At 60.3% G+C, this 27,897-nt stretch overlaps 1 protein-coding gene across 5 annotated transcripts; it reads right to left on the bottom strand.

The window, feature by feature from the left end:
• CERS4 (ceramide synthase 4) lies at window positions 1–27,155 on the bottom strand. 5 transcript variants are annotated; one of them, XM_001497105.7, is made up of 11 exons: window positions 26,919–27,155; window positions 7,487–7,660; window positions 4,959–5,076; window positions 4,211–4,329; window positions 4,059–4,116; window positions 3,646–3,696; window positions 3,185–3,277; window positions 2,842–2,970; window positions 2,323–2,429; window positions 559–715; window positions 1–459 (listed from the first exon to the last, which is right to left on the bottom strand). In XM_001497105.7, exons 2-11 carry the CDS (start codon window positions 7,657–7,659, stop codon window positions 301–303), a joined length of 1,164 nt encoding a protein of 387 aa, XP_001497155.6. In that variant the 5' UTR covers window position 7,660; window positions 26,919–27,155; the 3' UTR covers window positions 1–300. The 5 variants fall into 5 exon arrangements, with proteins under 5 accessions (XP_001497155.6, XP_070128732.1, XP_070128730.1 ...); XM_070272631.1 differs by lacking the exon at window positions 26,919–27,155 and adding an exon at window positions 26,068–26,793; XM_070272629.1 differs by lacking the exon at window positions 26,919–27,155 and adding an exon at window positions 7,884–8,037.
• Window positions 27,156–27,897: the final 742 nt, after the last annotated feature.

Below are 27,897 nucleotides of genomic sequence, written 5' to 3'. Positions count from 1 at the left end.
TTCTGTTCCGTTCAAGTTTTATTGGACCCCTTTCAGCTCGGGGCTCTTCACAGGCCCCAGGCTGCAGCCTAGAGGTGGCTCTGACGGGCTGCAGCCTCCCGCTGCTGCCAGTGCCCCCAGCTCTGTCCAGTTGCCTGAGGGAAGGAGGGAGGGTGGGCAGAAAGAGGGGGATGGAGACAGATCATCAGCCCCCCCGACCCTGGGTGGGGCCCTCTCTGTCTCCACTGACCAGTCCAGCTGCCCCACAAATTCAAACCGCCTGGTGCTGGGGGCAGCCCCTCACGGCCGGTCCTTGGCCAGCTACGTGGCCGGCGTGTGCCCGTTGACCAGCCGCCCGGCTGCCCGCCTCCGAGGGCCGTCCGTGGGAGCTGCCCCGTTCTTCAGCTGCGGGTGCTCCTGGGCCGCCTCCCCGTCACTCGAGTCTGACTCCTCCACGTCGCTGCGAACGTCCTTTTCCATCTAGAGAGGCGGGAGTGGGGCGGCGCTCAGAGCACAGAGCGGGGCGGGGGGACAAGGCTGGAGCGGGGCTGGGGGCTCCAGAGAGGTGCCCCATCCTACCTGGCCCTTCTTCACAAAGCTGTAGAGCATGCGAAGGATGAGGTAAGACCAGAACACGTGTAGCAGCTGTAGGACCGCCAGGAGCGTGTTGAAGAAATAGTAGGCAAAGAAGGGGCTCGAGTTGGCGATGGACTCGTAGTAGGTGGTATAGATGATCCTACGGCGGGCAGGAAGCGGGGCATCACCAGCTGCTGTGGCCCCCTGTCCCAGGGATCTCTGACTTGGGGGACCCTCCCTGCTCCAGAACCTTCTCTGGCTCCCCACTGCCCCCAGAGTGACACCTGTGTTCTCCAGCTGGGCACAAAGTGCCTCTATCACTTGATTATATGAAATTAGGAGACTGCACAAGTTTGCCGACCAGCCGGTCACAACCATGAACCCCAAGGGGGTGCTTAGTATCCTGCTTGCTCTCCCAGGTGACCCTTCACACCGTCTTCTCTCCTCAGACGCCCCCTTGCCCCTCACCTTCCCCAGACTGGCTGAAGGGCCACCTTGCCCAGGCAGCAGGTGCCCAGCTGGCCCTCGCTCCTCCCGGATGCTCTTTCCTCCTGTGCCATCAAGGACCCACGCTCCCGTCTCCCCACCTCCTCACTGGTCCCTCTGCAGGCTTCCCTGACCTGTAAACATCAGGGGGCCCCAGGACTGGGCCCCTCTGGCCACACCTGGTCCCGGGTGTCCCCGTTCAGTCTCGGGGCTGCAAAGACCAGACCTTGATATCCCTCCCCGGAACCTCAGCGTGGCGTGCACACTGCTTCCTCCACGACTTTTCTCAGGGGGCCTGCAGGTCCCTCAGACCCAGAGCTGAGCTCCTGATCCTCAGGCAGCAGCTCCGAGCCCTTCCCCACCTCATGAGCCTCAGGTCATCCTCCTGGGTCCACCCGCTTCTCCCCCTGCCACTGGTCCCCCCGGCATCACGGCCCACCTGGACCAACGCCTGTGTAGGCCTCTCACTAGCTGTTCCCCCTGCAGCCACGAGAGGGCGCCGGTGAGCACCTGAGTTAGGTCCTTACCCCTCCCCTGCTCAGAACGCTCTATGGCTCTCATCTCCCTTGGGATAAAAGCCCAAGTTCTCCCCTGGCCCATAAGGCCCTGCATACTCTGCCCCGTCCCCTTTCTGCCTTCTCCTCCTCCCTCTCTCCCCCTTGCTCACTCTGCTCCAGCCACATGTGGCCTCCTGGCTGTTCCTCCAACATGCCAAGCAAGGTCCTGCCTCAGGGCCTTTGCACATGCTGTTCCCTCTGCCTGGACCACTCTTCCGTTGTGATCAGGATTCTCTTCCTTGCCTCCCTCCAGCCTCTCTGTACAAATGCTGTCAGTGAGGCCTTCCCTGACCATCCCAATGCCAACTACCCACACACTTCTTGTCTCTGCGACTTTATGTTCTCCCCGACATGCTCTATATTCTACTTGTCTGCCTCATTTATTAAATCGCCCCACGTCAGCTCCACATGAGCAGGGATCTTCATGGGCTCCCTCTGCTGGGAGAGGCTCAGCAAACCTACTGGTGGGCTGGTGGCCAACCCTGCCTCCCCCTCCATATTCCAGGCACACAGGGGAATGAGGACAGAGCCCAGTTTCCTGTCTCTCCTACCTCTGGGCCTTTGCATATGCTGTGCCCTGTGCCAAGAACACCCTTTCTTGCCTCCTCCTGGAAGCCCCCCAGCCAACACCCCCAGCTCCCTGGGTCTGAACCAAAGGTGAGGCAGGCCTGGATCTCAGCCACCCCCGCCTCCTCCCCAATGCCCCGCCGGAGGGCTGACTCACTGGGTGGGGAAGAGCACGAGGCGGGTGTAGAAGAAGACCAAGGAGAAGACGACGAAGAGGGTGTCGCACACCCTCCGGAAGTGTGTGTAGTTGAACATCTTACAGGCCTGGGGAGGGCAGCAGAGAAAGGGACTCAGGCGGTGGGGGTGGGGGCAGGGGAGCCGGGTGGGAGGGGGCCGCGCAAGGCGGGGGGCCTCGTTCAGGGCAAAAGCCCGCGGGGCCAGGCCAGGTGTGCAGGGGGGTCTTATCTCCAGGGACGGCCGCAAGGTGAAACAGTGTGCGAGAGGCTGCTTCTCTCTGGCAGCAAGGAGGGGCGGGGCCTCCCCTCCCAGGAGGACTGAGGGGCGGGGCCTCCCCTCCCAGGAGGACTGAGGGGCGGGGCCTCACCCCCCAAGAGGCCTGAGAGGGGCAGAGCTTCCCCTCCCAGGAAAGGTGAGAGGGGCGGGGCCTCATCTCCAGGGCACTGGGCAGGGCAGGGCAGGGCCGGAAGGGCGGCCAGGAGGCATCAGGTGGGCTCACCTCCAGGAGGTAGTCGGAGGAGTCGTGCAGCAGCAGCACCAGAGAGCCGATGCGCAGCAGGTTGGCGCTGTAGGAGAAGGTGATCAGGGTGATGGTCACGAAGTGGTGGACCACCTGCTCCTTGAAATCCTGCGGGAGATGGTGGGTCACAGCTGGGACAAAGCTGTGAGGGCTGGCAGCGGGCCCTGGCAGGGGCTGGGCTGGTCCCTGGACCCGGCGGACTCCTGCCTGAGGCACCAGGGGATCTCGGGGCGTGGGGTGGGGCCACCCCTCCCTACTTGCGATTGAGATGTGACTCCCCCGGGGCATCACTTCCCCAGCCGGACTTTTGGCCTGGCCTCACCTTGCGCTTGATGTCGAAGGGCAGCGTGATCAGCAGGGAGGTGTAGAAACTCAGCTCCAGGAGGTACCAGCGGTACAGGGCCAGCTTGAGGGGCTGTGGCAGGGTGGGCAAGGTTAGCTGTGGGGAGTGGAGGCTGCAAGGGGAGCAGAGGCTGCACGTGCCGGGGTAGAGGTCAGGGCCCTCCCAGTTCGCTCACAACCAGGACAGACACTTGAATCCCAGTGAGGGAAGAGGTGTGAGCTCCCCGTCCCTGGAGGTAATCAAGGGCAGTGGTTTCGTGGCAGCTTCTGCTCCGAGTTTCCTGAGTCCTGGCCCCTGTCCATTCCAGTGGAGGCAAAACTAGAGAGTGGGACCCGGAGAGGAATGCCAGTGTGACGGCCAGGTTGGGTTCTCCTGCCCGTGGCTGCAGGAACTGGCCACCCTGAGCCTCCCACAGCCACTGAGCACACCCTGTCACACACCTGGTTTGGGTAATTGTCCCAGCACATCGCTGGCGTCCACAGCCACGATTCCTGCGGGAACATGGGAGTCTGAGGCTGCCCCGAGGTGGGACCCCAGCATCCCTCCCATTCTTCGGGGCTCCCCTGGCCCTCCAGCCGTGGCTCTCACTCAGCCTGCTCCTTCCTGTCTGGTTACATCTCTGCTCTCACTCTAGACCGAGGGCTCCTTCACTGTAGAAGACCCAGCCCCTGTGCACAGTAGGTCCTCAACAGGCGCCCACTGAGTGGACATTCCCACCGTGACCTTACCTAGTTGCCTCCCCTCTCTCTGTGCCTTTGCACATGTCCCCTCTGCCCGCACCCCTGCCCACCACTCCATCCAGGCCTGGCACATAGTAGGTGCTTGTGGGTGGGTGGGGGGCAGGACTACTCACGTGGTAGAGGACCCAGAGGCCACCGAGGAAGGAGCAGAGATAGAAGGCAAACCTCCAGCTGCAGATGGGGAGGGAGCCGGTGAGGCAGCGGCCGGAAGCGCAGACCCCCTCACCTACCCCCACACACCCCTCCACAGCCCCCCTGGGCTCACCTGGCCTCACAGAACTTCTTAGTCAGGCAGGGCCGGTCCTGGTTCCGGCGTCTCCGGAACCAGCGCTGGGTCTGCCGCAGCGTCAGGCCACACCGGGCGGCCAGGAGGGCCAGCTGAGGCTGGGGAGGGCGTGACGGGGGCCCGGGTCACAGAGGCGGCTTCCCACCCCTGTCCCAGGACACGCGGGCCCCAGGTGGGTCTCCCTAAAACCCTTGGGCCTTATGAGAACCCAGCCCTGTTCACAGGACAGGCAGGTGACGGATGGGGGCTGGGGGCGGCTCCCCCTAGAGATAGGTGGCACCCCCACCCCAGGCAGGCAGCTGAGACCTTGCCCCCATCCCTGCCCTCAGAGAGCAACTGAGGAGGGAGACAACAGGCTCCCTGTGGCCCTCTGGACCCAGCCCAGCGCCACCCACAGCCCAGCCCTGTCCACCAGGCAGCCACACCAAATATGGGACTACAGGGAGGGTCAGAGGACCGCCTCTGGGCTGGGGGGACCCCCAGAACAGCCAGGCTTTCTCTTCCTCGCCAGCACAGAAGAGACCTCTGCTCCTCGTCCCCATATGCCAGGATCCACCCCTTGGGCAGCTGGGCCCGTTGACGGGGCTCCCGGTGGGGTGAGGGTGGGGGCACTGTGGGGGTGCCAGCAGCTGCCCTGGGCTTTCCCTGTCCTGAGCCACATACCACCCCCCCGGCCGCATCCACACGGCGGCCAGGCAGGCCGACGGCGATGGAGGCGGGCTCTCACCTCCTTGGGCTTCCCCCCTTCCGTGAGGAAGTGCTTCTCCAGGGTGGGGTTCGGCTTCAGCGGCTTCCTGGCCTGATCCCGCACCCCCAGCCACCGGCTCAGGGGCAGGCCGACGAATCTGGGTGCAGGGGAGACAGAGCCCATTGGTTCCAGTGAGAAGGGACGGATGCCCTACCGGTGAGGGCACAGGCTCGGAGGGGCCGGGTCACGTCCTGGGACCCTGGAGGGCAGCCTGGCTGCTGCACTGGGTCAAACGGAAGGGAGCTGGACAGGTCTTCAGGATGGGGGGGGGAGGCCAACTTGTGGGGTGCCCGAGTACCTTCACCCAATCCCATACCAGGAACGAGAGTTCCCCTACTGCCTGCCTCATGGTGGCCTGGGTCCTGGTCTGCCCCCCGCGGGGCTGGGGACTCCCCCTCAGGCCTCGGTCCTCCCAGCATCCTCCACTCCAGCGTGGACACTTCGAGGAGCCGGGTCCCCGGTCAATTACCACACTGCCCACAAGGGGTCCCCCAGGCCAGAGGTCAGGACCGAATTTCATATCCCGCATCCCAACGTCCCCTTTCATTTGGGGAAACTGAGGCTTGGAGCCGCGGAGCAAGGGACGCATTCCAGACTCAACAATGATGGGGGGAGGGGACTGAGGTTTGCTGAGCGCTTACGATCTGTCAAGCTTGGGTCCAAGTCCACATTATACGCTGGCTCACTGAACCGTATTGCCATGGTCCCCATTGTCCTGATGGGCACCAGAGGCTCAGAGAGGTCAGAGATGTGCCCTGGGTGACTCAGTGAGTAGGTGGCAGACCTGGAGTTGCAACCCAAGACTCACTTTCCCTTAAGAATGGGAAAAGCCCTGCCTTCGACCCTGGGAAAGCTACTCCCACCTGCACTGCCCTTTGGAGGGGCAACGGGCGCCTTTGGGATGTGTTAACACCCCCACTTCAGAAGAGGCCATCAGTTAAATATGCAAACGGGCCTCGGGGCTCCAGCAGTGAACCGGGTCATTGTTGCACCCCCATTCCACCCTCCCCAGTCCTGCAGGAAAGCAGACTGGCCCTTTAAGGCCTGGCTGAATCGGGCTTCCCAGAATCCTTCAGGCAAAGCCTCAGGCCCAGCTGACCTCCCCGCTGTGTGACCTCAGGAAGGTCACTTGACCTCTCTGTGCCTCCATTTCCTCTTCTGTGAAACGGAGATAATAAGAGTAGGGCTAGGTAAGTTAAAACACGTCAACTGCTTAGAGCAAGGGTTGGCACAGAATAAGTGCTCGTTCCCTGGGTCCCTGTGTCTAGCCTGTGTCCAGGGAGTCCAGACCCCAGGAAGCTCCTTGTGAGTGGGAGAGACAAAGCAAGGTGCAAAAGGCTCCCATGTCCCCATAGTCCGCGCGGGACAGAGCGGGGACCCAAAGTGGGGTCTGGAGGTTGGTTAAGGGCTCTGTGGGGGGAGGGGCAGAGCAGGTATCCCTGGAGCCTTAAAGGAACCGCAGGACAGCGAGTGCAAAGGCCCGGTGATCACAAAGAAGATGCAGACCTGAAATCAGGGGTGAGGAGGGTGAGGATCCCTCAGCGTCAAGGGGGAACCTAGGGGGGCAGTAAGAGGGGGGCAGTGGGGAGGCCGGCGGGAAGGGGCCTGGCAAGGCGGGTCTGGGAGCTATGACCACAGCACCGGTCAAGTGGCAAAGAGTAGGACCACCGGGTATGGGGGGGGGCACCCCAGGGATGGACGAACAGGGAAACCCAGTTCAGTGCAGCCTCTGGTCTCACAAATGACTGAAAACCCATGGGGCTTGGCAGCCGGGAGGTTGCTGGGGACCTGGGCAGGTGGCATGTACGCAGGGGCTGGGTGCCCCGTGGTGGGAGGCTGGGGGAGGGGAGGGGGCCCAAAAGGGGAGGCCGGGGGGCCGTGCTCCTTCCTTTGGCTACAGAAGGGAGCAAGAGGGATGGCGTTAGAAGGAGCCGGGGGGGAGGAGTGGCGGGGGCTGAGGGAGGGGTGGCAGGGGGCGATGCAGAGGGGATGCGGAGGGAGGAGGCGTGGTGCAGGGTGAGGCAGGGGTGGTGGGAGATGAGGGAGGGGTGGCAGGGGGACGAGGCAGGGGTGTTAAGGGGACGAGGCACGGGTATTAGGGGGACAAGGCAGGGGTGGCGGGAAGGGAGGCAGGGGTGACAGCGGGACGAGGCAGGGGTGGTGGGGAGCGAGACAGGGGCTTGCCCAGAGGCCAGAGGGAGGAGGGAGCGGGCAGGACTTTCTCGCTTCCTGGCCGTATGTGGCCTCTGCAGCCACATCCCTGGTGAGCAAAGCAGGCACCCACACTCAGGCCCCACCCCGTCTTCTGAAGATGCTGCCGCCCCACCCCGAGAAGCCGGAAACCAGAAGAGCAGGGGGCAGGATCGGGCCCGGACAAAGCACTCTGGCTCAAGGCCAGGCCCCACCTGGGGACACATCAGGACGAAACTGTGTAGGACGTGAGTGCACAGGGCGGGCGCCGCATACACGTGAGCGACGATGGGCTCGAGTGCAGGGTGGACACTCACCTCTCGAAGGCGAGGCGCACGGCCACCAGGGCCAGAGCCACGGGCAGGGCGGCCAGCATGTCCCGAGGGTGGGCGTAGACCAGGCCGTCCGGGTCCTCCAGTTCAGCCCATGTGTGGTTGGGGGGCAGCCAGAACCTTTCGTGCCAGAGCCACTCGTTCAGGCTGGACCACATCCTGTGGACACACGGCCCAGTTAAGGGAGAGCTCGGCTGGCAGGACGGGGGCAGCAGAGGGCCCATTACCCTGCCCTCGTCCCTGCCTGGCAACCTCGAGCTTATTCCAGCCAGTGTTAGTGACAGATTGAGCTGTGTGTCCTCAGGCAAATGACTCGACCTCTTTGAACCCTGTTATCTGAGAACGGGGATGTGATAACCACCTGTCAGCCCAGCCTTCCTACCGTGCTGTGGCTTGACAACACAGCATCCGCCAGGAGTTATGCTGCCCTTTACACGTGTGAAAACAGTGGTCAGAGTCAAGGGAGCGGCCGGCTGGGGTCATGAACTGGAGTTCTCAAAGGTGCAAGGTTTCCTGCCATCGTGGGTACATAACGCAACTCCTACGCAGCCCGAAGACAGAAGGGCGAAGTAAGGAACCCCCAGTGCCCTCCCTGGCCACCCTTCTGAACGCGGACTCCCTTTGCCGGGAATGCTGGCTCGCTCCTAGGCACAGGCTGGCCGCGGCTGCGTGACCGAGCTCGCGGATCCGGAGAAGCGGGCCAGAGAGCCAGCTCCCCGCCAAGAGGGCTCCCGCCGGCTGTCTGGGGAGCCCCATCAGCTTCTCCTGAGATCTTGAGACAAGGGTCCAGACCCCCATGCCAGTCCCCACTGGGAATGTTTGTCCATTCATTTTTTTCGTCCATCCAGCGATCCATCCATCTGCCCGCCCACCTGTCCATTTACCTGTCCATCTGTCCATCTATTTATCCATTCATCCATCCACCCACGCATCAATCATCCATCCACCCATCTATCCATCCATCCGCCTGCCCACCTGTCCATCTATCTACCTGTCCATCCATCCACCCATCTATTCGTCTGTTCATCTATCCATCCATCCACCCACCCACCTGTCCATCTAATGGTCCATTCATTCACGTGTCTGTCCATTCACCCATCTGTATCTATCCATCAATCCATCCATCCATCTGCCTGCCCACCTGTCCATCTACCTACCCATCTGTCTATCCACCCATCTGTCCATCCATCTATTCATTTGTCCATCCATCCATCCATCCATCCATCTATTCATCTGTCCATCCATCCATCCATTTATCTACTCATCCACTCATCAATCATTCATCTACCCATCCACCCATCCTTCCATCCATCCATCCACCCACCTGTCCATCTAATGGTCCATTCATCCACCTGTCTGTCCATTTGTCCATCCATATCTATCTGTCTATCCATCCATCCATCCATCCATCCATTGGACTGTATGTACATCTGCCTGCCCACCTGTCCATCTACCTATCCATCCATCTATCCACCTGTCTGTCAATCCATCCATCCATCCATTTGTGGGATCATTCATCCATCCATCCATCCATCCATTCACCCACTCATCAATCATCCATCTACCCATCTATCCATCTACTTGTCTATCCATCCATCTATCCGTCCATCTGCCCACCTGTCTGTCCATTCGTCTATCCATATCTATCCATCAATCCATCCATCCGTCCATCTGCCCACCCACCTGTCCATCTACCCATCCATTCATCCACCTGTCTGTCCATTTGTCTATCCATATCCATCCATCCATCCCATGTTCTCCGGTTGACTTAACACGCCACCTTGGGGCTGGGGGTTGGGGATACAGCAGGGAACAGAGCAGACACATCCTGTTGCCATGGAGCTCACAGCCCAGCAGGGGAGGCAGCCAATACACAAAGAACCACATTCACAGATAAATGAGATGACACAGCATGATGGGGCCTGGTCAAAAACAAACAGGGTGGCACAGTTTTAAATGAGGTGACCAAGAAAGCTCTCCCCAAGGAGAGACCACCTGAGCTGAGACCCAGGGATGAGGCGGGGCTGGATTGATGCAGAAGAGGGCAGTGGTGATTGGGAGGGGCTTTCCAGAGAAATACACAGGAGGTGCAAAGGCCCTGGGGCAGGACTGAGCTCAGTGTTGAGGGACCAGCAAGGAGGCCTGTGTGGCTGGAGCAGAGTGAGCAAGGGGGAGAGAGGGAGGAGGGGAGGAAGGGCCTTGTGGGCTGCGGGGAGGAATTCAGAGCTTTCTCCGAACATTTCATGATGAAAATCTTCAAACCTACAGGAGAGCTGAAAGAATTTACCATGAACCTGTATACACCCACCACACTTTGCTCCACTGCTTCATCACACAGCTGTCCACACACCCATCCACCCCTCTATCCGCCATGAGTCCATCCAACTTTTCTGGGTGCATTTCAGCATCAGCAGCCGAACACACACATTGCCCCTTGGCGGCATTTCAGCATGCAGATCATTAACGAGGGGTCCATATTGGCTTTCGGGATATTTCCCCCCCGAGGCAGAATTTACTAGAGCAAAATGCATACATCTTGAGTGTACAGACGCTGCCTTTTGACAAATCCAGGTACCCCTGGCGCCCGGCGTCCTCCTGCAGACATTCCCATCCCTCCACAAACTTCCCTGGGTCCCTTCTCGGTCAGTCTCCCTCTCTGCCACCCAAAGGTGACCTCTGTTCCAATTTCTCCATCACGCAGAACTTCCTGTAAACGGAACCCCACACTCCGTCCTTGGTCTGGCTTCCTTCACTCTGGGGAACGTCCTCAAGATTCGTCCGTGTTGCTGCGTCTGTCACTAGCTTCTTTCCTTTCTGTGACTGACTCGTAGGTCGCACGACTGGACCCGCGTGGAGTCTGCGGGCTCTGTGGCCCTCGCTTTATTTCAGGCGACGTGGCAAGCCTCGGGGTGTGGGCTGCCACGCGGGAAGTGGCCTTCGGAGGCCAGAGGGAGGCGCTGTGGACTGTCCAGATGAGGTGGGGTGGAGAGAAGGGGACGGCTTCCAGGGACATTTTGGAGGCAGAGCCCCCAAGAGTCGAACACAGGAGGTAACATATTCCCAGGCTCCAGGACTAGGACATAGACACCTGTAAGGGGGCATTATTCTGCCCAGCACATCACGGGCATCAGAGAGTGGCCCGTCTCCTGAGCCGGGTGCTATTCTGGTTGAGAAAATCCACTGAGTCGTGCCTCTGTGCCGTGGGCCCTTTTCTCCGCACAGGTTAAAACGTTTGCATTTAAAACGCCTACGATTCTGATTCCAGTTCAGACGTGAGGGTTTTCTCCCCGCTCCCCCTACAAAGCAATTCCCTGACGCCAGCTGGGTGTCCTATAATTCACCTCCATTCTGTTTTTTTTTTTTTTGGAGGAAGATTAGCTCTTAGCTAACTGCTGCCAATCCTCCTCTTTTTGCTGAGGAAGACTGGCCCTGAGCTAACATCCGTGCCCATGTTCCTCTACTTTATATGTGGGATGCCTACCACAGCATGGCGTGCCAAGCGGTGCCATGTCTGCACCCGGGATCTGAAGCGGCGAACCCCGGGCCACCAAGAATCGGAACGTGAGCACTTAACCGCTGCACCACCAGGCCGGCCCCTCACTTCCATTCTGCCCCCGCTACCTGGAGAGAGCGCCACATCCCAGCGTGAGGGCCTCAGTCTCACAAGACTGAGACGCCAATCGTATGTCCAGGATGTCACCTGTGCTTCTGACCAACCGGCCATAGATCAGAGGTTCCCCCAGTCCCCTCCTGGGGTTCGATTCATTTGTCAGAGCGGCTCGGAACTCCGAGAAACAGTTTGCTCGCTAGATGCCTGGTTTGTTCCCAAAGGCTGGAACTCGGGAACAGCCGGAGGGAGGAGACGCGGAGGGCGAGGTCTGGGCGAAGGGCGGGGAGCTTCCCCTCTCTCCGCGCGCCACCCTCCCAGCCCCTCCACGTGCCCACCCACCCGGACGCTCCGAACCGGCCTTTCGGGTTTTCGTGGAGGTTTCATCACACAGGCCTGACTGACGAGATCACTGGCCATGGCCACTGAGTCAACCTCCAGCCCTCTCCCCTCCCTGGACGTCAGGGGGTGGGGCTGAACGGTCCAACCCTCTACTCACAGGGTTGGGTCCCCTGGCAACCAGCCCCCTTCTTGGTGACCCAGGGGCTTTCCAAAAGCTACCTCATTAACATAACAAAAACCACCTTTGTTGCTCTCACAACTTAGGAAATTCCCACGGTTTCTGGGGGTGGGGGTGGGGGACGCTCAGATGTCCCTCTGGACACGAGGAGGAGGCAGGAGCGAGTCAGGTCGTGGGCCGGACTTGTCAGCGTGTGGGTGATGTTTAAATCCACGGGGATGGATGGAATCCCCCACGGACGGGGGTACCGATGAAGGAGCAGCCCACGGACGCGCCTGGGGGGTAGGGGTGAGGGTGGGGGGCATCCAGCATTCAGGCATCCTGGACATTCTGGTGGGGGAGGGACACCGGCAGGCAGCAGCCTGATAGCAGTCAAGGGCACACGACAGTGGCTAGGCTAGACCCACGAGGCCCAGGGCACACGCCCAGCCTGGCAGTCCTGGCCCCGCCCACACACAGCCTCCCAGCCCGAGCCACACCCACTGCAGGGCATCTCCAGCCTCCTCTGCAGGGGTCCTCCCCCCCATCCCACTGACCCCCCCAGTGCAGACAAAGTGGGCCGGGCGACCTGGGAAAGCCCCCAGCCAGCCAGAGCTGGAGCCCCAACCCAGGAGTCCCGCCCACGTCCTACCCCCACCCAAGGGTGCCCAGATTGGGGCCCACGGCAGCCGTGGGGCTTCCAAATGGAGACGAGCTTCAGAGATGAAGGAGCCCACACAGGAGCCATGGCATCTCGAGATCTCAGACCTCTGCCGATGTCCTCGGCCTCGCAGTCTGCCGCTCTCTGCTCCCACCACAATCCGATTTCACACACCTCAGCCTTTAGGGACCCTGTGCTCTGCCTAGAATGCCCGTCTGACATTGACCGCCCTGTGCTGGGTGCTGAGGACACAAAACGGTAGGGAAAGTGGGCAAGGCATCTGTCCTCACAGGGCTTAGCCACCTTCCTTGTCTATCTGGCAAACTTCTACACATCCTTCAAAACCCAGTTCAGTTGCCACTTCCTCCTGGAGGTATCTCCCGCTTGTCCTCACCTTGGATCCAGTGAGAGCACCCTCCCCAGCCCCGCCTCCCTGACTGTGACTTTGGGAGCTGGCCAGGCAGTCTTTTTGGAGGTGGGGCGGTGGAGAAGGAAGGGAGCATGACCAGCCCGAAACCCCAGGCCCCTCAGGTGGAGCAGGCCCAGCCCTTTGCGGCCCTCAAGTCAGAAAGGGGAACAGAAAGACACTTCCCAAACCCGAGGGGTCCCAAAGGGGCTTCAGATTGACACGCTTTGACTACAGATGTCTTGGCCCTGGAAGTTCTACTCTCTCTCTAACCTGTCACCCTCTTGATAAAGCACAGACACTGATTTGAGACGAGAACAGGATCTGGAGCCTGGCTGGAGTCCCAGCTCCAATGCTCCCAGCCCGGGGAGCCTCAATTTCTTCACCTGCATGTTGGTGGGACAGGTGTCCTCCTTGCAGGCTGGCAGAGCTGGCCAGAGATCCAGCCTGTGGAATATCGAGGCAGAGCCTGGCACACAGGAGGGGCTCAGGTACGGCTGTAACCGGGCGACCCGGGCCAGAAAGGCTCAAATTTCTCTTCTACTCCCACCCCGCGCCCCCAAGGCCCTCTTCCCAAGGCATGGAAGGGAATGGGGCTCGGGGAGAGAACCCTCTTAATTTTTACCTTTTCTCTTTGGGACCCCAGCTGTGACACTCTGCTTCCCTGGGCCTCAGCTGCCCCGTCTGAAAAATGGGTCCAGCCAGATTTCCAGGCTATTTGTAGGGGCTCAGGAGGCTGGGCAGTTCACAATCGCCCCACGCTGGTATGGCAACGCATTTGCTTCCTGCCTCCCCCATTTGCCTGTCGTCGTTTGACCTCGGGCAGCAAACTGGCCTCTCTGTGCCTCAGTTTCCTCCTCTGTAAATTGGGACTAACAGCCATTTCTACACAGGGCAGTTGGGATGGGGCCCGGGCTGCAGTGAGCATGAAGGAGAAGTCAGTTATGGTACTGTTAGCAGTAGAGAGGCGAGGGGATGCATGGGGGGGCCGTCGGGATGGGAAGGAACCTGCGAGAAACCGTCCTCCCCTCTCGGCAGCCTCCCTTAAGGCTGCAGCTGCCGAGCTCAGGCTGGGCTGGGCCAGGGCCGCCCCGAGGAGGCTGGTCCAGCCCGGCCAGCCTGCACCCACATCCCTGCCCCCGTCTCCCAGGGCAGCCCTGCCACCTGGGAGCCAGCTTCTGATAATCCTTCTTAGCGGCTAAAAATAGCCGGCCAGGGACTGAGGGACGGGGAGATTAGGGCTTTGCGTGGCCGCGGGGAGGGGGAGGATGAGCGGGAGAGCCCCGGCCCCCCATCGGGGGTCCGAAGGAGCACGCCTGAACCCTAGTGCTCCCCCGGAGCCCCAAACGCCCCCACTTGGCCCACCAGAGCAGGGCTATGCGCACAGGCTTTTTTTGTGGCATTGAAGATGGAGCTAGCAGCAAACACAGGAACGGCCAGGCCTGTGACAAAGGAAATCAATTCCGCCTCCAGCTGTCCGGGCGCCCAGGGACAGGCGGACACACCCCACCCCCTCCGCCCTGCAGCCTGGCCTGCCGCCTGGGGTCACCTGACGCCTGTGGCTGGAGGCCCTGGCAGGGAACATATGATGGGCGAGGCAGGGGTTGTTGTAGACAACCACAGCCGCCCCTGCACTGGGCCCCGGCTGTCCCCTCCACCACTCTGGGTTTCTCGGAGCAGGGACCCTGTGGGGTGCCGATGACCACCGATGCAGCCAGTCCAGGGGGCACTAGTGCTGTTCCCTGCAAGGACCCCAAGGAGGGCCCTAAGTCCAGGGCTTTGCCTTGTCCCAGCCCCTCATGTTTAGACACACTCCTGCCATCCACACTCTGGCCCTGTTGGCACAGCCCCCGTCTCCCACCAGCTCAGTTCACTGCCAACAGCTGCTTGGTGGGCTTCCAATTCACCAAGCTCACTCTTGCCCCAGGGCCTTTGCATGAGCTGTGTCCAATTCCTGCCCCAGGGCCTTTGCATGAGCTGTTGCCCTGACAGAGCCCCCATGTCTAGCTCCATCTCATCATTTACACCTCAGCTCACTCGTCAGCTCCTCAGAGAAGCCTTCTTAGATCATTCCCAGAGAAGCCACCGTATCATTTGTTCCTTCAGCCCTCTGGTCCAACTTCCTCTGTTTCCTCATTCACTTGCCTGCCTGCCTCACCCCAGTGAAGGCAAGAATGTTGTTCTAGTCACTGCTCTGTCCTCAGACAGGGTCTGGCACAACCTCAGGCACCAACAAAATGTTTGCCAGGTGGATAGATAAGTGGGTAGAAGAGACACACAAAAAGGTGGGTGGACACGAGGACTTTCGCTCAGGTGGACAAACTTTCTAGAAAAAAACCCCAGCTGCTTTAACAGGCAAGGTCGGCTTGATCACCGCAGAGTAGGTCCACTGTCTCCCGGCTTCGGAACTGGGAGGCCTGAGGTTCAAAGCAAGAAGCCACTGGACGCAGCCGGCAAGGGAGAGAGCCCAGGCCGGAAGCTCCCCAGGGTGGGGACGGGGCTGCTCTGCCCAACGGTGGGCTCAGGACTCCTAGGACCCTCCCAGGCCTGCCTCTGCCCAGCAAGGTTTCCCCAGGGCGCCAGGAGCTCAGCACACGATTTCTTAACTTCAACACCCCCCCCCCCACCCCCGCAGCTCAGGGGGCTGGGAAACTGGACTGGGGCCCCTGGTACCCCCCGCCCACTGGCCTCTCGCCTCACCACAGCCTGTCCTCTCGCCCCCACGGCCCCTCCCACTCCCTTGGCTGCAGCTTCTCAGAACGGCCCCTTGGCAAACCCCACTTCCACCGAAAAGAAAGCGTTGCCGTGCAGTGGCCCCCAGCTCTGCCTCGGGCCTCCTCCAGGCCCCTGCCTGCCAGCTGTCCTGCTAGAGCTCCACTGAGCCCCCGCGTCAGCCCACCCCCAGGAGCCAGGATTCCCAAGAGCTTCCTCCAGGAGTCCACCCCCGGCCTCTGCACACGCACAGCCTTTTCCTTGAAATGCCCCCGCCCTCTTCACTGGCCCAGTTCCTACGAGTCTACGAGTCTTGCAAGACCGGGATCAGATTAAATTCCCTATGTAAAAGGCCCTCTCTGTCTTTCCCAGCCTCTGCAGAGTCCCCTCCCCCTCCCAGCCCTGCCCTTGGGCCTTTCTTCAGGGGCCCCCGGGGGGCTTCAAGAGCGAGCTGGTTCTGCGTCTTCCCAGACAGTGAGGGCCAGGGAGAGCCCTCTGGGGTCCCCAGCATCAGCTAGTGTGGGTGTGTGTTGGGGCGTCAGTCAAGAAGGTCTCAAGAAGGACAGATGAGGAGAAAGGATCAAGTCTCTGGGGGTTTGAGGGGGTCACTGAGCAGTCCCCAGCCCCAAAGGCAGGAGGGGGTGGGGCAGAAGGATCTGATTATTACAGGGATGAGATCAAGGGGGGAGCGTAAGGGGAGCCCACTTGGACTATACAATTAAACAAACCAATCAAATAAACACAGCTTTACAGAGGTATCACTGACATTCAAGAAGCCACATGTGTTTACAGCGTGTGACTCCGTGCCTTTTGACATATGTACACACCCGTGAAACCATCACCTCAATCAAGAGAATGAACACATCCATCACTTCCCAAAATCTCCCTGTGCCCCTTCAGGGTCCTGCCCCCTCTCCCTTCCAGTGAAAACTGGAAGCAACCTTGATATCCAGCAGTTGGGGATCAGAAAGCTCAGGATTCCATACTGTGAAATATTAGGTAAGAGTTTAAAAGGAGGAGGAAGATACAACATGGATGAACCTTGAGGACACTGTGCTCAGTGAAATAAGCCAGACACAGAAGGACAAAGACCATAGGACTCCACCTATAGGAGGCCCCCAGAGGAGTCAAATTCACAGACAGTAGAAAGGTGGGTGCCAGGGGCTGGGAGGAGGGAGGGATGGGGAGTTAGTGTTTAATGGGGCCAGAGTTTCAGTTCTGCAAGATGAAAAAGTTCTGGAGGTTGGTTACACCACAACGTGAATATACTTAGCGATATTGAACTGTGCAGTTAAAAATGGCCAACATGATCAATTTTTTGTTATATGTGTTTTCCCACAATTAAAAAAAATTTTTTTTTTAATTTAGAAAATTGCCAAAGGAGAGGTGACAAGGAGAAGGAGGAAAAGCCATGCTCACTGACTTGGGAGGATCACTGAGTAGAAAAAAGTAAAGCAAAATGCAGAGAGAGATGAATGGCTGTCATTTACGTAGCGGAAAACCACGACAAGGGTTCTGCCTCTGGAGGTGGTGAGGTTAGTGGCAGCCGACCCGCCCTCTCAGAGAGAACGACAAACTCTGGACTACATTAAAAAACAAACAAACAAACAAATGACCTGAAATTTCAATTTCAATTCAATTGAATGAAATTTAAAATTCAGTTTCTCAGTTGTGCCAACCGTATCAGGCAGCGCAGATAGGGAACATTTCCATCACTGCAGAAAATTCTACCGGACAGCACTGCTTTAGAGAGTGACCCAAAGTAGGCAGAAGTTACAGGAGAGTCTATACGTGGAAGAAGGGAACAGCCTGGGGTGAGTTGCCCATTTTTCATTGTTATTCATGGAAACAGAAACTGGCTTGAAAAATGAGAAGATTGAGCTCAAAGAGACCACAACAGCCCAATAATGAGACAGAACGTGTAGGCAAGGAGAGAGCCAGAAAAAAGAAGTTCCACATTCTACAAAAACTCTGTGTGAGTCTCTTGCTAACTTTTGGCTCCAACCAGCCCAGCTAAGCCTAAAAGAAAGACGCAGAGGGGCTGGCCCAGTGGAGCAGCGGTTAAGTGTGCACGTTCCGCTTCTCGGCGGCCCGGGGTTCGCTGGTTCAGATCCCGGGTGCGGACATGGCACCGCTTGTCAAGCCATGCTGTGGTAGGCATCCCACATATAAAGTAGAGGAAGATGGGCATGGATGTTAGCTCAGGGCCAGTCTTCCTCAGCAAAAAGAGGAGGATTGGAGGCAGTTAGCTCAGGGCTAATCTTCTTCAAAAAAAAAAAAAAAAAAAAAAAAAGACAGACACAGAGATTTCACCTGCCACTCACCACAAGGGAAACAGAGTTTGGAGTTTCAGTCCAGATAAGTGAATTGCCTGATTTAAAAAAAAAAAAAAAAATCAATGCTCTCCAGAGGAACACAGCAGAATCCAGAATCTCTACAACACAATGTTCAGAATACAATCCAAAATGACTTGACACTTGAAGAAACAGGAAACACAACCCCTACTCAAGAAAGAAGGAAATGAATGAGGAATGGCCCTGAGGTGACTCTGATGTTGGAACGAGCGGATAAGGACTTTGCAGCAGCTATTATAAATCGACCCAAGAATGCGGAGAAAAATGAGCTCCTAAGGAAGGAACAAACATGAAATTTCCGCAGAGGAGCAGAAACTATCGCAATGAACCAAACGGAAACTCAAGACCAGAAAAACACAGTATTTGAAATAAAAAATAAAATATTGAGAGCCAACTGGAAATGACAGAAGAGTTAATAAATTTGGAGACAGATAAGAGCTAATGTCCAAACAGAAGAATAGAGAAACAAAAATAAAGGTGGAATAAAAATGTGCATCTGGAAATGGATGGTGGTGATGGCTACACGACATTGAGAACATAGTGAATGCTACCACCCTGCACGCTTGAAAATGGTTAAAGTGGTGAATTTTATGTTATATATATTTTACTACAATTAAAAAAAATATACAGAGTCCCGGTGACCTTTGGAGCGAGGTATATGGCTAACACGCAGTTTAGTGGTGTTAAGTACACTCATAAGGTTGTGCAACCATCACCACCATTCATCTCTAGAGCTCTTTTCATCTTGCAAAGCTGAAACTCCGTCCCATTAAACAGCACCTCCTCATTCCCCTCCCATGGCCCCCGGAAGTCTCTATTCTACGTTCCGTCTCTATGAATTTGATGACTCTGGGTTCCTCCTGTAAGTGGAATCACACTGCATCTGCCCTTTTGTGTCCGGCTTATTTCACCCAGCGTAACGTCCTCAGGGTTCACCCATGCTGTTCCAAGCATCAGGACTTCCCTTCCTTTTAAGGCTGAATGATATTCCAGCATATGTATATATTCGGGGTGACTTTTTAAATAGAAAATTATATTAGCGCAAGAGAAAAGAAAAGGCTTCCACTGAAGGGGGCATTGGCAGAGGAGACGGGGGCTCAGAGGTGGCATTTCTGGCTGGCCACGAGCCTCCCCCCAACCCCGTCCGGCTCACCACCTAAGAAACCACTTCCCAATCCAGATCAGCCCCTTTGGCGATGCCACTGCCCACCTTCCAGGGTGGAGAGAACTGTGGGCTCCAGGTCGTACTCTGAGCGCATCCCTCCTCCAGCGTGAGACCCTCTGGCCTGGTCTAACATTTGCTCTACTTCTGCCGCCAGTGGGCCAGCGGACCCCTCTGCCGCCCCTTGGTGACGGCATGCCTGGAGGCACGTTCAGGGAAGGTCGAGTAGCAGCAAAAGCCAGACTATTTCCTGGGACAGCAGGCCTTGCCCACGCCCCTATCAGGGATTGCCCAATGCACCCGCGGGGTTGGTACCATGCCAGGTGTTACCTACAGTCACTAGCCCTGGGGCCAGCCCTGTGCCAATTGACCCACACGCCTGTCTCCCTGCCCTGGAAATGCCAGCCCTGCTTTGAGGAACATGCTGTTATGGTTCCCACGGCTGAACTGTCTCAGAGACACTGATTCGTGGACCCAGGGTCACACAGCTGGTAAACGGCTGGAATTTTAACTTCGCCCCAGGCGCTCCAGATGGCCTTGGTCACAGGACCTGGGATCAGCCGTGGCAGCTCGGCATTCCCAGAAAGCAGGCTGGCTGTCTCTGTGCCTGTATTTCAGTCCATTCCCACCCCACTACTTCGGACTTCGCCACCACTTTCCCCAGTGACCACCCTCTGTCCCCAGGCCCATCCCAGCGGCCCATCCTGTCCACGTATTCGTGACCTCCTAGTGGCGCATCTGACCCTTGGAAGCCGCGATCCGCGCATGCGTGCTGCACGTTTCTAGATTCCCAGAGCCCTCCGCACACCCCCTGGATGCTCAGCTACTCCCCAGTTGCATCCATCTCCCCTGTAATTGTCCAGCGAGGCCCTTCTCTGCTTGAATCCCACTGCGGCAGCCTCGTCTCTCGTCACAATCATTGTGGCCACTTTTCCCCAGTCTCCCTGCCCCCAGGTTTAGTCCAGGCCCCCTGATGTACATCAGCATCGATGCCATCCTTCGAACGTGCAGATCAGACCCTCAGCATTCAATCCTGCAAGTGCTCTGACAGATGCTGCACTGTGCACCCAGGTGCACCGCTGGGCCTTTGCACGTGCTGTTTCCCCTACCAGTAACGGTCTCCCTTCTGCCTGCAAATCCCTTGCAGTTCTTCACCACTCTGTTCTCCAGCCACTTCTGCCAGGAAGCCCTTGCCAGGTGCCCCCAGGCTGGGTGAAGGGTCCCTCCTGTGGACTCTCCTGTCCCCTTTCTCAGAACTTTCAGGGCAACTGTGGTCTCTTTCCCGGGAGCCTAGTGACAGGGATGGGCCTGCCTGCTCCATGTTCCCAGCACCCGACACATGACAGGCGCCTGGAAGCTGTCCACGGAACAGATGACTGAATGAAGGGTTAGGGGAGGCCTGGGGTCTCTCTGTGGACACCCAGAACCCCCGAGGACCCCCCAGCTCCCGCCTCCATCCTTCCCGAGGCCCCGTCACCCTTTCGCCCCGTCCCTCTCCCACCTGGGTTTGTCTTAAGTCCATTTATTGTCAGAAAAAAACTGTCCCTTCCTCGAAGAAAGCCAGCATCCGCGTCACGTGCAGACGTGGCCACAAAACAAACACGATGAAACAAGACAACGTTCAGTCCTGGACCGAGGCCGCCAGCGTGGGTCTGAGCTCTACTTGGCTAAGGGACACCCGAAAGGACTTGTCCCCTGGGCCTGAAAGACACAGTGGCAGCCGTGGGAGCCTTGGGCCTCGATGTCACTGGAAGGCGGTGATGCTGTGAACTCTCCAGGCACATGGGCTGTCCCTGCTCTGGGATTTCCCTGACTGAGAGGGGCTTCCCCAAGACGTCACCAGGGGCTGGTGTCTGGGAGGTGATGGGGGCTGGGACAGGGCTGGGCAGGCACTGATCTGGGAACAACCTGCTTGGGCAAGAATTTGGGGGCACACAGCCCAGGGGTAGGAAGAACCTTCTTGGGCCAGGGGTGGGACTCCCAGACGGCGGAGTCTAAGAGGTAGGAAGGGTGACAGTGGGGGAGAAGGCAGGCCCTCAAGAGCCCTGGACCCCAGCGCCCCCCAGGCACCGCCTCTGTGCCCCCTGACTCGGCACGCGCCCCGGCGCCAGCTGCAGACCTGTCGGGTCTCAGCTGCGTAAGTGACCCGCAAACGGCGGTGAACTTGAGTCCGCACACCTGCGCGCATCTGCTCCTGCTCGGTGGCCTCGGGGTGACAGGGAGATGAGTCACCCTCCCGGCGCCCCTCTGCCCGCCTGGGGAGCGCAGGGCGCCGCGTGGGGCGCGCGCGAGCGCCAGCATCCTCTGCGTTGGGCGGGGCTGCCGGGCTGGGGCTCCAAACCGCACGGGGTGGCGCCCAGAGGGGCACCCCCCCGACCCCCCAGCGGGTGGCCGAGGCTGACCGTGGGCCCTTTAAGGCCCGGGGATGTTTGTGTAACAGGAGGCGAAGCACTTCCTCTCAGATGACCTCGCGGGGCGGCCCTCGGAGGCGCAGATGGAGGCAGGGAGGCAGGGGGGCTGCCGGGGGCCTGGAGGTGCAGGGCCAATCGGAAGGCGCAGGGCCCAGCGCTCCTCCCCACCCGCCCCTCTCCCCTCCTCCCCTCCTCCCCACCACCCCTCTCCCCACCCCGGCTTCCAGGACAAGCCGGGTGTCTCCCCCATTGGAGAGCCCCAGGGGGGCTCCCCCAGCTCCGGGCCGTGCATTCATCTGCTCGGAGCCCTCTGGGATCCAGCCCTGCCCGCCGCCCCGCGCCAACCTCCTGCGGCCACCAGACTCCGCGGGTCCCTGCCGGATTCCCAGGGTCCGTGCAAATCTCAGAACCGCCGCGCTGAGGCGACACTCGGACACCAGGCCTCCGCCGGGGCTGTGTCCTCCGCCCGAGGCACGGTTCCCTATTCTCCCAGCCCTCCAAGTGAGCGGCTGCTTCCAGGAAGCCCTCCGGGCCTCCCAGGCTGGCTCAGGGCCTGGGGGTCCTCGGCTGTGCTCACGCTGTCCAGGGATGCGTCTGGCCCTCCCCACGGAGGGCACTCGGGGCCAGGCAGTGTGCATCCCCGGCTGGGCCTCGGGCTCAGCTCAAACGGTACCTCTTCACAGAGGCTCTGCCCACCCCCCTCCCGAAGTACCTCCCCTCATGTTCAACACATTTCTGGAAAATTCTAGGGTTACGTGGGGAAGTCCTGCCTCAGAGTCTGATTTGCCCCGAACTCCTTCCAGGCTCCAGCCAGGCCCCCAGGAAGCGGCAGCAGGGGTCCAGCGCCAGGTGCTTCTGGCGTCTGCATTTTGCAGCTGGGGAAACTGAGGCCCAGAGTCGTCTGTGGGCACAAAGTAGGAAGGGGAGAGGGGGGATGGAACCTAAGCCGGCCTGTCTCCAGAGCCTGCCACCCCATGAGCACCCCCGCATCCAAGCCAAGCCTCTCGGTCTGTAGCCAGAAGTGCCTGAGACGCCTGTCATCACTTCACAAACATTTATTGAGCACCTACTGTGTACCAGGTGCCGGAGTCTACACTGTGGTTCCACAGGGAACAGGCTAGGTCAGGATTCCCACCCTCACGGAGCTGAGGTTCTGGACGGGGTAGGGCTGGGAGGCGGCAAACACCATGTTTTATGAATTTGTTTTATTATGTCAGGTATTCGTGAGAAAAAAAAAAAAAGGCCTGGGGGGAAGAGATCAGGAGCCGGGCGGTGGGGGCCACAGTTTTAAACAGGGAGGTCAGGAAGGCTTCCCTGAGGAGGTGATATCTGAGCAAAGGAGGTGAGGGAAGCAGCCATGGGGGCAGAGCATTCAAGGCAGCAAGAGCAGCCTGTGCAAAGGCCCTGAGGCAGGGCCGTGGTGGGGGGGATTCAAGGCATAGACACGAGTCCTTGGGGCTGGAGCAGAGGGGAGACAGGGAAGAGGTGAGGGCAGGGAGGGGTCAGCTTTACTTCTAGACCTGCCCTAAGGAACTCTCAGATGCAGAAACGAGACCCAGAGGCAGACGTTTCCAAAGCTCGTCCTGCCTGCTCTCCCCTCCTGTCACTGTCCTTGTCCCTTGTCATCTCCTCACAGTTTACCCCTCTCCCCTTGCTCCCGCTGCGGCCCCCTCGCGCCTGCCAGGATCCCCGTCATCGCTGAGCCAGGGCCAAAGGGAGCTGCCTGAAGGCACACCCATCCCTGATCTGGAGGGGGACCAGCAGGATGGGGACAGACCCCGTCACGGCATCCTGGCTCAGCAGAACCTCTGAAGTGGGTTTCAGGCTCCGAGGGTCCGAATCCCCTCGGGGAAGACCCTGAAGCCAGAGGGGTTGGGGGTGCACGCTAGTGACGGGGCGGAAGGGTGACCCAGCCTTGCCCACGTCGGGGACAGGGTGGGGGGGGGGGGGCTCGAGCCCTTTCTCCTCCACCTGGACAGGGGGTGACAGCGGGCTGGTGGCGGGGCCATCCTCAAAACACAGCTGCTGTGGTTTTTGCTGCTCGTCCTCCAGGCCCACCAGGCGCCTGCCCGCCATCCCCGTGTCCTCAGGGCGCCCGTCACCTCTCTGAGACCATCCTGACCTGCCCACCCAGTGGCCACCCTGGCCGCCTCCTCCTGCCTGGTCCTCATCACTGCGTCCATCGCCCCCAACACACAGAGGACAAAGGACCCAAGCCACCCCCCAACAAACCACAGAGCAGCAGGGCCAACCACCTCCCACCCCTCCAGCAGGGACCTGCCAGGGTCTGCTGTGGTCGGACTGGGGGCCCTTAGGACCCTCAGTCTCTTCATCTGCCCCTCTCCCCCCTCTCCCCCTTGGCTCACTTTGCTCCACCCAGCCATACCAGCCTTCTTCCAATACGCCACGCCCCATCCTGTCCCAGGACCTTTGCACATGCCGGGCCTGCCACCTGGAATGCTCCTGCTATGGATGTCCACCTGGCGAGCTCCTTCTCATTCTTCAGATCTCATGCCCCTCCCTCCCCTCCTCCCAGAACATCAGCTCCACGAGGCGGGGGGCAGTGGGGAAGCTTCGTTTTTGTTCATGCTGGTCCCCAGTGCCTCCCAGTGCAGGCCTTTCATACGTATGTGCTGAATGAATAAACGACAGACAGGCAGGGGTGGAAAGGAGGCGGAGCCAAGCACAGAGCAGAGGGGGTCCCTAGGGCATGGCTGGAAGGGGCTTGACCCCTCCTTAGAGACACAGTCGTGGGACCCTGGGGCAAATGAGCCCAGGACAGGTGGGGTGAGAGCTGAGCTCCTGCAGGTTCCGTGTGGAGAACTGGTGTAACAGCATCATATTAACAAAGGTATAAACTCCAGACTGAGGGAGGAGAAAGGCCCCCTTTAGGTCACCCTGGTCAGAGCTAGGCTGGGTCTGAGGGACCCATTCAAGGGTGGCAAAGAAAAGCCCATTCTGAATGGCTTGGGGGGAGGAGCAGGGGGAGGGGATGGCAGGGAAGGGCAGCCAGATAAGGGCATAAGACCCCTGCCACGGGGAGGAACCCTTCAAGCAGGGGATTCAGACATGGCTGAGGCTGACCTGCTCCTCCTTTGGGAAGCCCTTGCTCCCTCGGCCTCTGGTTTGCCACCTGCTCCTGGTTTCCTCCTGCCCCCTCACCACTCCATCCTCCAGAGCGGGGCCGTCTCGCGAGCTCCAGACTCCCTTTTTCCCAAAGTGCACCCCGCACCTTGCTGTCGCGCACGGGACCCTGCGCTCCCCAGTCAGGGGCTACTCCACCTCCCCCCAACCCAGGACTTCAGATCTCTCCAGGATCCACCCACTTCTCCCTCCTCCAACCTCCACCTGGTCCAGCTCCTGATGGAGCTGTCCATCCAGGATGCTGTCGCCTCCGGGCAGCTCTGGGCAGCTCCTCCCAGGCCCCCCGCAGTGTCTCCCCTCCACATCTTTGCTCCCTGGCCGAGGGTCACCTCTTCCAAGAAGCCTTCCCAGCTCCCAAGGATGAATAAGGCCATGCGTCCAGACTCCCTCCCCGCAAGGCATCCTCTCCTTTACCAGGTGCTTCTTAGCAGAGTGGCTGGCTCCCCTCCGAGGTGATGACTGATATTATTCCCATTTTACAGGGAAAGAAACAAGTAGGAGGAGGTGGAGTCAGTAGCCTTAGGGGACTAAACTCGAACTGGCAGGAGGAGGTCAGAGGCAGCCTCCGGTGTCCAGCAAAGGGAGCAGGGTCCCACGGGGTTTGCTTTCCTGTGGGCGTCCCAGGGGTGTGGGGAGGGGTAGCCCGCCCCCCCCCCCACAGTCACCCCAGCGCTGAGTAATCACTCCGTGTCAGGTGCTCTACCAAGCAGCCCTTTCACACGCCTGACTCACTCCATCTGTCTGGAGGTGGGCGCACTTCCGCATCGCTCCCATTTCTCGGAGCAGGAAACGGAGGCTCTGGGGACCCTGGACTCCCACCTACGCCGCAGCCCACCCCCAGCCCCTCAGGCCAGAGGCTGCCACTGGACTGGCCCAGCCCCTTTCCTAGCCAAGACTTCCTTTCCTCCCAACGACACTCCCAGATAGAGGTGCTGCTGACCCATTTTACAGATGGGCAAACTGAAGCTCAGGAAAGTTCCCGACCAAGGCTCACAGCTTATTTCCACCGCCTCTTCCCTCCCCGCTCAAGACACCACTGCCAGGAGTGGCTGAGCCAGGAGGCCAGGCTAGGAGGATGCTCTGCCTGCATCTGACGGCTGACTGCCTCCTCCCTCCAGCCTCCGGTCCCCAGGTGTGCTGAGCTGGCTCCAGGCTCCCCCCGGGACCATCACCAGCTTTATTCACAGCACCTGTTCTTGAAAGGGGCCTGCGCTGAGGCTAGAGATTCGGGGGGCTTCCAAGAATTTCTATCTCAGACAGCGCCAAGCATTAAGGTCCGGGTTGCCCCAGTGGGGCTCTGCGCTCGGCGGCCTGGGGCCTCGCCTGGCCTCCAGGAGCCTCGGCAATCAGGTGGCATCTCATTGGTTTCGCAAGTCAGACTCAGCCACGACAGCCGCCCCCCGCCCCCCCGACTCGTTTCTCCCTCAGTTTCCCCACCTAGGCAAGGAGAGGCCCCTCCATAATCTCAGCTGCCCAGGCCAGAAATCTCCTTCACGGACCCTTCTTTGGGCCCCACTTCTGAGCAGGCGGGGGACACAGATGACGTTCTTCGGCCAAAATGAACCCCCAAGTCACTCACTATCCACCACCCCTAGCAGTCGGGTCCCAACCTGCAGGCTCCTCCCAGGTCTCCTGCCATCGCTTCTGCCCAGAGCAGCTGCAGGATCTTCTGAAGACACAAGGAGACCGTGTTTAAGCCTCGTGGTCCCCACAGACTTGAGAATGGAATCCACAGACTCCTCGCCATCTTCGAGGCCCGGGCCCACCTCTCCCCACCGCTGACGCTGGCTCACCGCGCTCCAGCCACGCCGGCCTCTTTTCTGCTCTTGCAAACACATCAAGCTGGGCCCTGCCTCAGAATCTGGCTGTTTTGGGGACCTAAAAAGCCCTCGCTGGCTGGACCACTCAGGCCCAGATGTCACTTTCTCCGAGGATCCCTTCCTGGCCTTCACCCCATCCCCCTGATGCGCCGTCCTCCTCGCACTGAGCACTGGCTGGAATGATCTGCGTCTCTCTGTTTACGCGGTTCCCAGCCGTCTACACGGCCGGGCTGTGGGCTCCGAGGCCAGGGGCCCGGGCGCCATCCCCAGCCCTGGCACGTCGGGGACACCCAGTAGGCGCTCCGTTTGGATTCGCTGGGGACGGGCCGCCACTCCCGGCGCGCTCCTTGCGTTCACGCATCCGGATTCCCCCGCGTCACCGTGCCAGGCTCGGCCCCACTCCCTCCCGCGTTTCGCAGCGGCGCCCCGGCCCTCGGGGGGAGCGGGGCTCTCTCGGGAACGCGGCCCGGGCCTGGGACCAGATGGGAAGCCCTGAGAGGCCGTCCCGGGAGGGGTGATGGGGGCCGGAGCGGCTGCGTCTGGGGGCCGGGCCGGGGCCGCCATGGCCGCGGAGGCGGGGCCCGAGCTCGCCGCTAGGGTGGCGTTCCGGGCGGCGATCTGGGCGCGGGGCGCTCGCTTACCTGGGCGCGCAGGCGGCGGGGCGCACCAGGGGCCGGCGGCGGGGCGGGGGACGGCGCGCCTGGTGGCAGATGCGGAGGAGAAGGCGACACGCGCAGCGCGCACGAGGCAGCCGGACTCTGCTCGCGGCGCCGCCTCGGCCCGGGGCCGACAGGGAAGACTGGAGGGGGCGCGGGGCGGGGCGGGGCGGGGCCAGGCACCCCTCTCCACGACTAGGCCGCTGCCCGGGCCCCGCCCATGGCCCCGCCCCCTGCCCCCGCCCCTCCCGGCCCCGAGGCGCTCCCGGCCCGAATCCAGCCTCCAGCCTCCTGCGTGCGCTTTATCTTTCGCCTTTGAACCCAGCACGGTCTGCTGAGCGCTCACTCCGGCCCCCGCTCCTCCTCGGTTCTCTGCGTGTTCTCCCCGGCCCCCTCCCGGGTCCCCTCTTCTGGCTCGGCTCTGCCCCGCGCCTCCGCCAGCGCTCCCGGGGGCGCCCTGATCCGCCGGAGCGCGCGGCGGGGAGTTGCTGGGGAGGCCCGGGCTCCGCCTCAGGCCTCAGCGGCCACACCCGGTCCCCCAGGTCTGGGGACCTGTCCAGCTCGCAGGCCAAGCTGGCCCAGTGCGTGGTTCGCGGAGCCAAGGCGCGCGCAGTGGCCAACCGCAGTGTTGGGAGCCCTGGGGGCCCCCTCCCGGAGGCTGGGAGGCATGGAGGGCATCCGGGCAACGGCTGAGATCTGGTGGAGGTCAGGGGTCAGGCGGCAGAGCTGGGGGAGATAAAGCGGGGAGATAAGCCGGCGTGGGTGGTGGCGCAGCCCCAAGGCTGCACCGCGGTGCCCGCAAGGCAGAGGGCAACAGGGGCGAGGCTGGGCCCCTTCTCCCCGGGTGAGACCGAAAGTGACCCGGGATCAGCGGCGCGCAGGGCAGGGAGCCTGGGCGAGCTGAGAACAGAGGACAATCGCGGACCAGGCGCGGGTAGTCTGTGAGCAGTAGGGCGCACCTGGG

The sequence above is a fragment of the Equus caballus genome, chromosome 7 (assembly GCF_041296265.1).
Source record: "Equus caballus isolate H_3958 breed thoroughbred chromosome 7, TB-T2T, whole genome shotgun sequence".
Lineage (NCBI taxonomy): Eukaryota > Metazoa > Chordata > Mammalia > Perissodactyla > Equidae > Equus > Equus caballus.
This window is presented reverse-complemented; position numbering and strand designations above follow the sequence as displayed.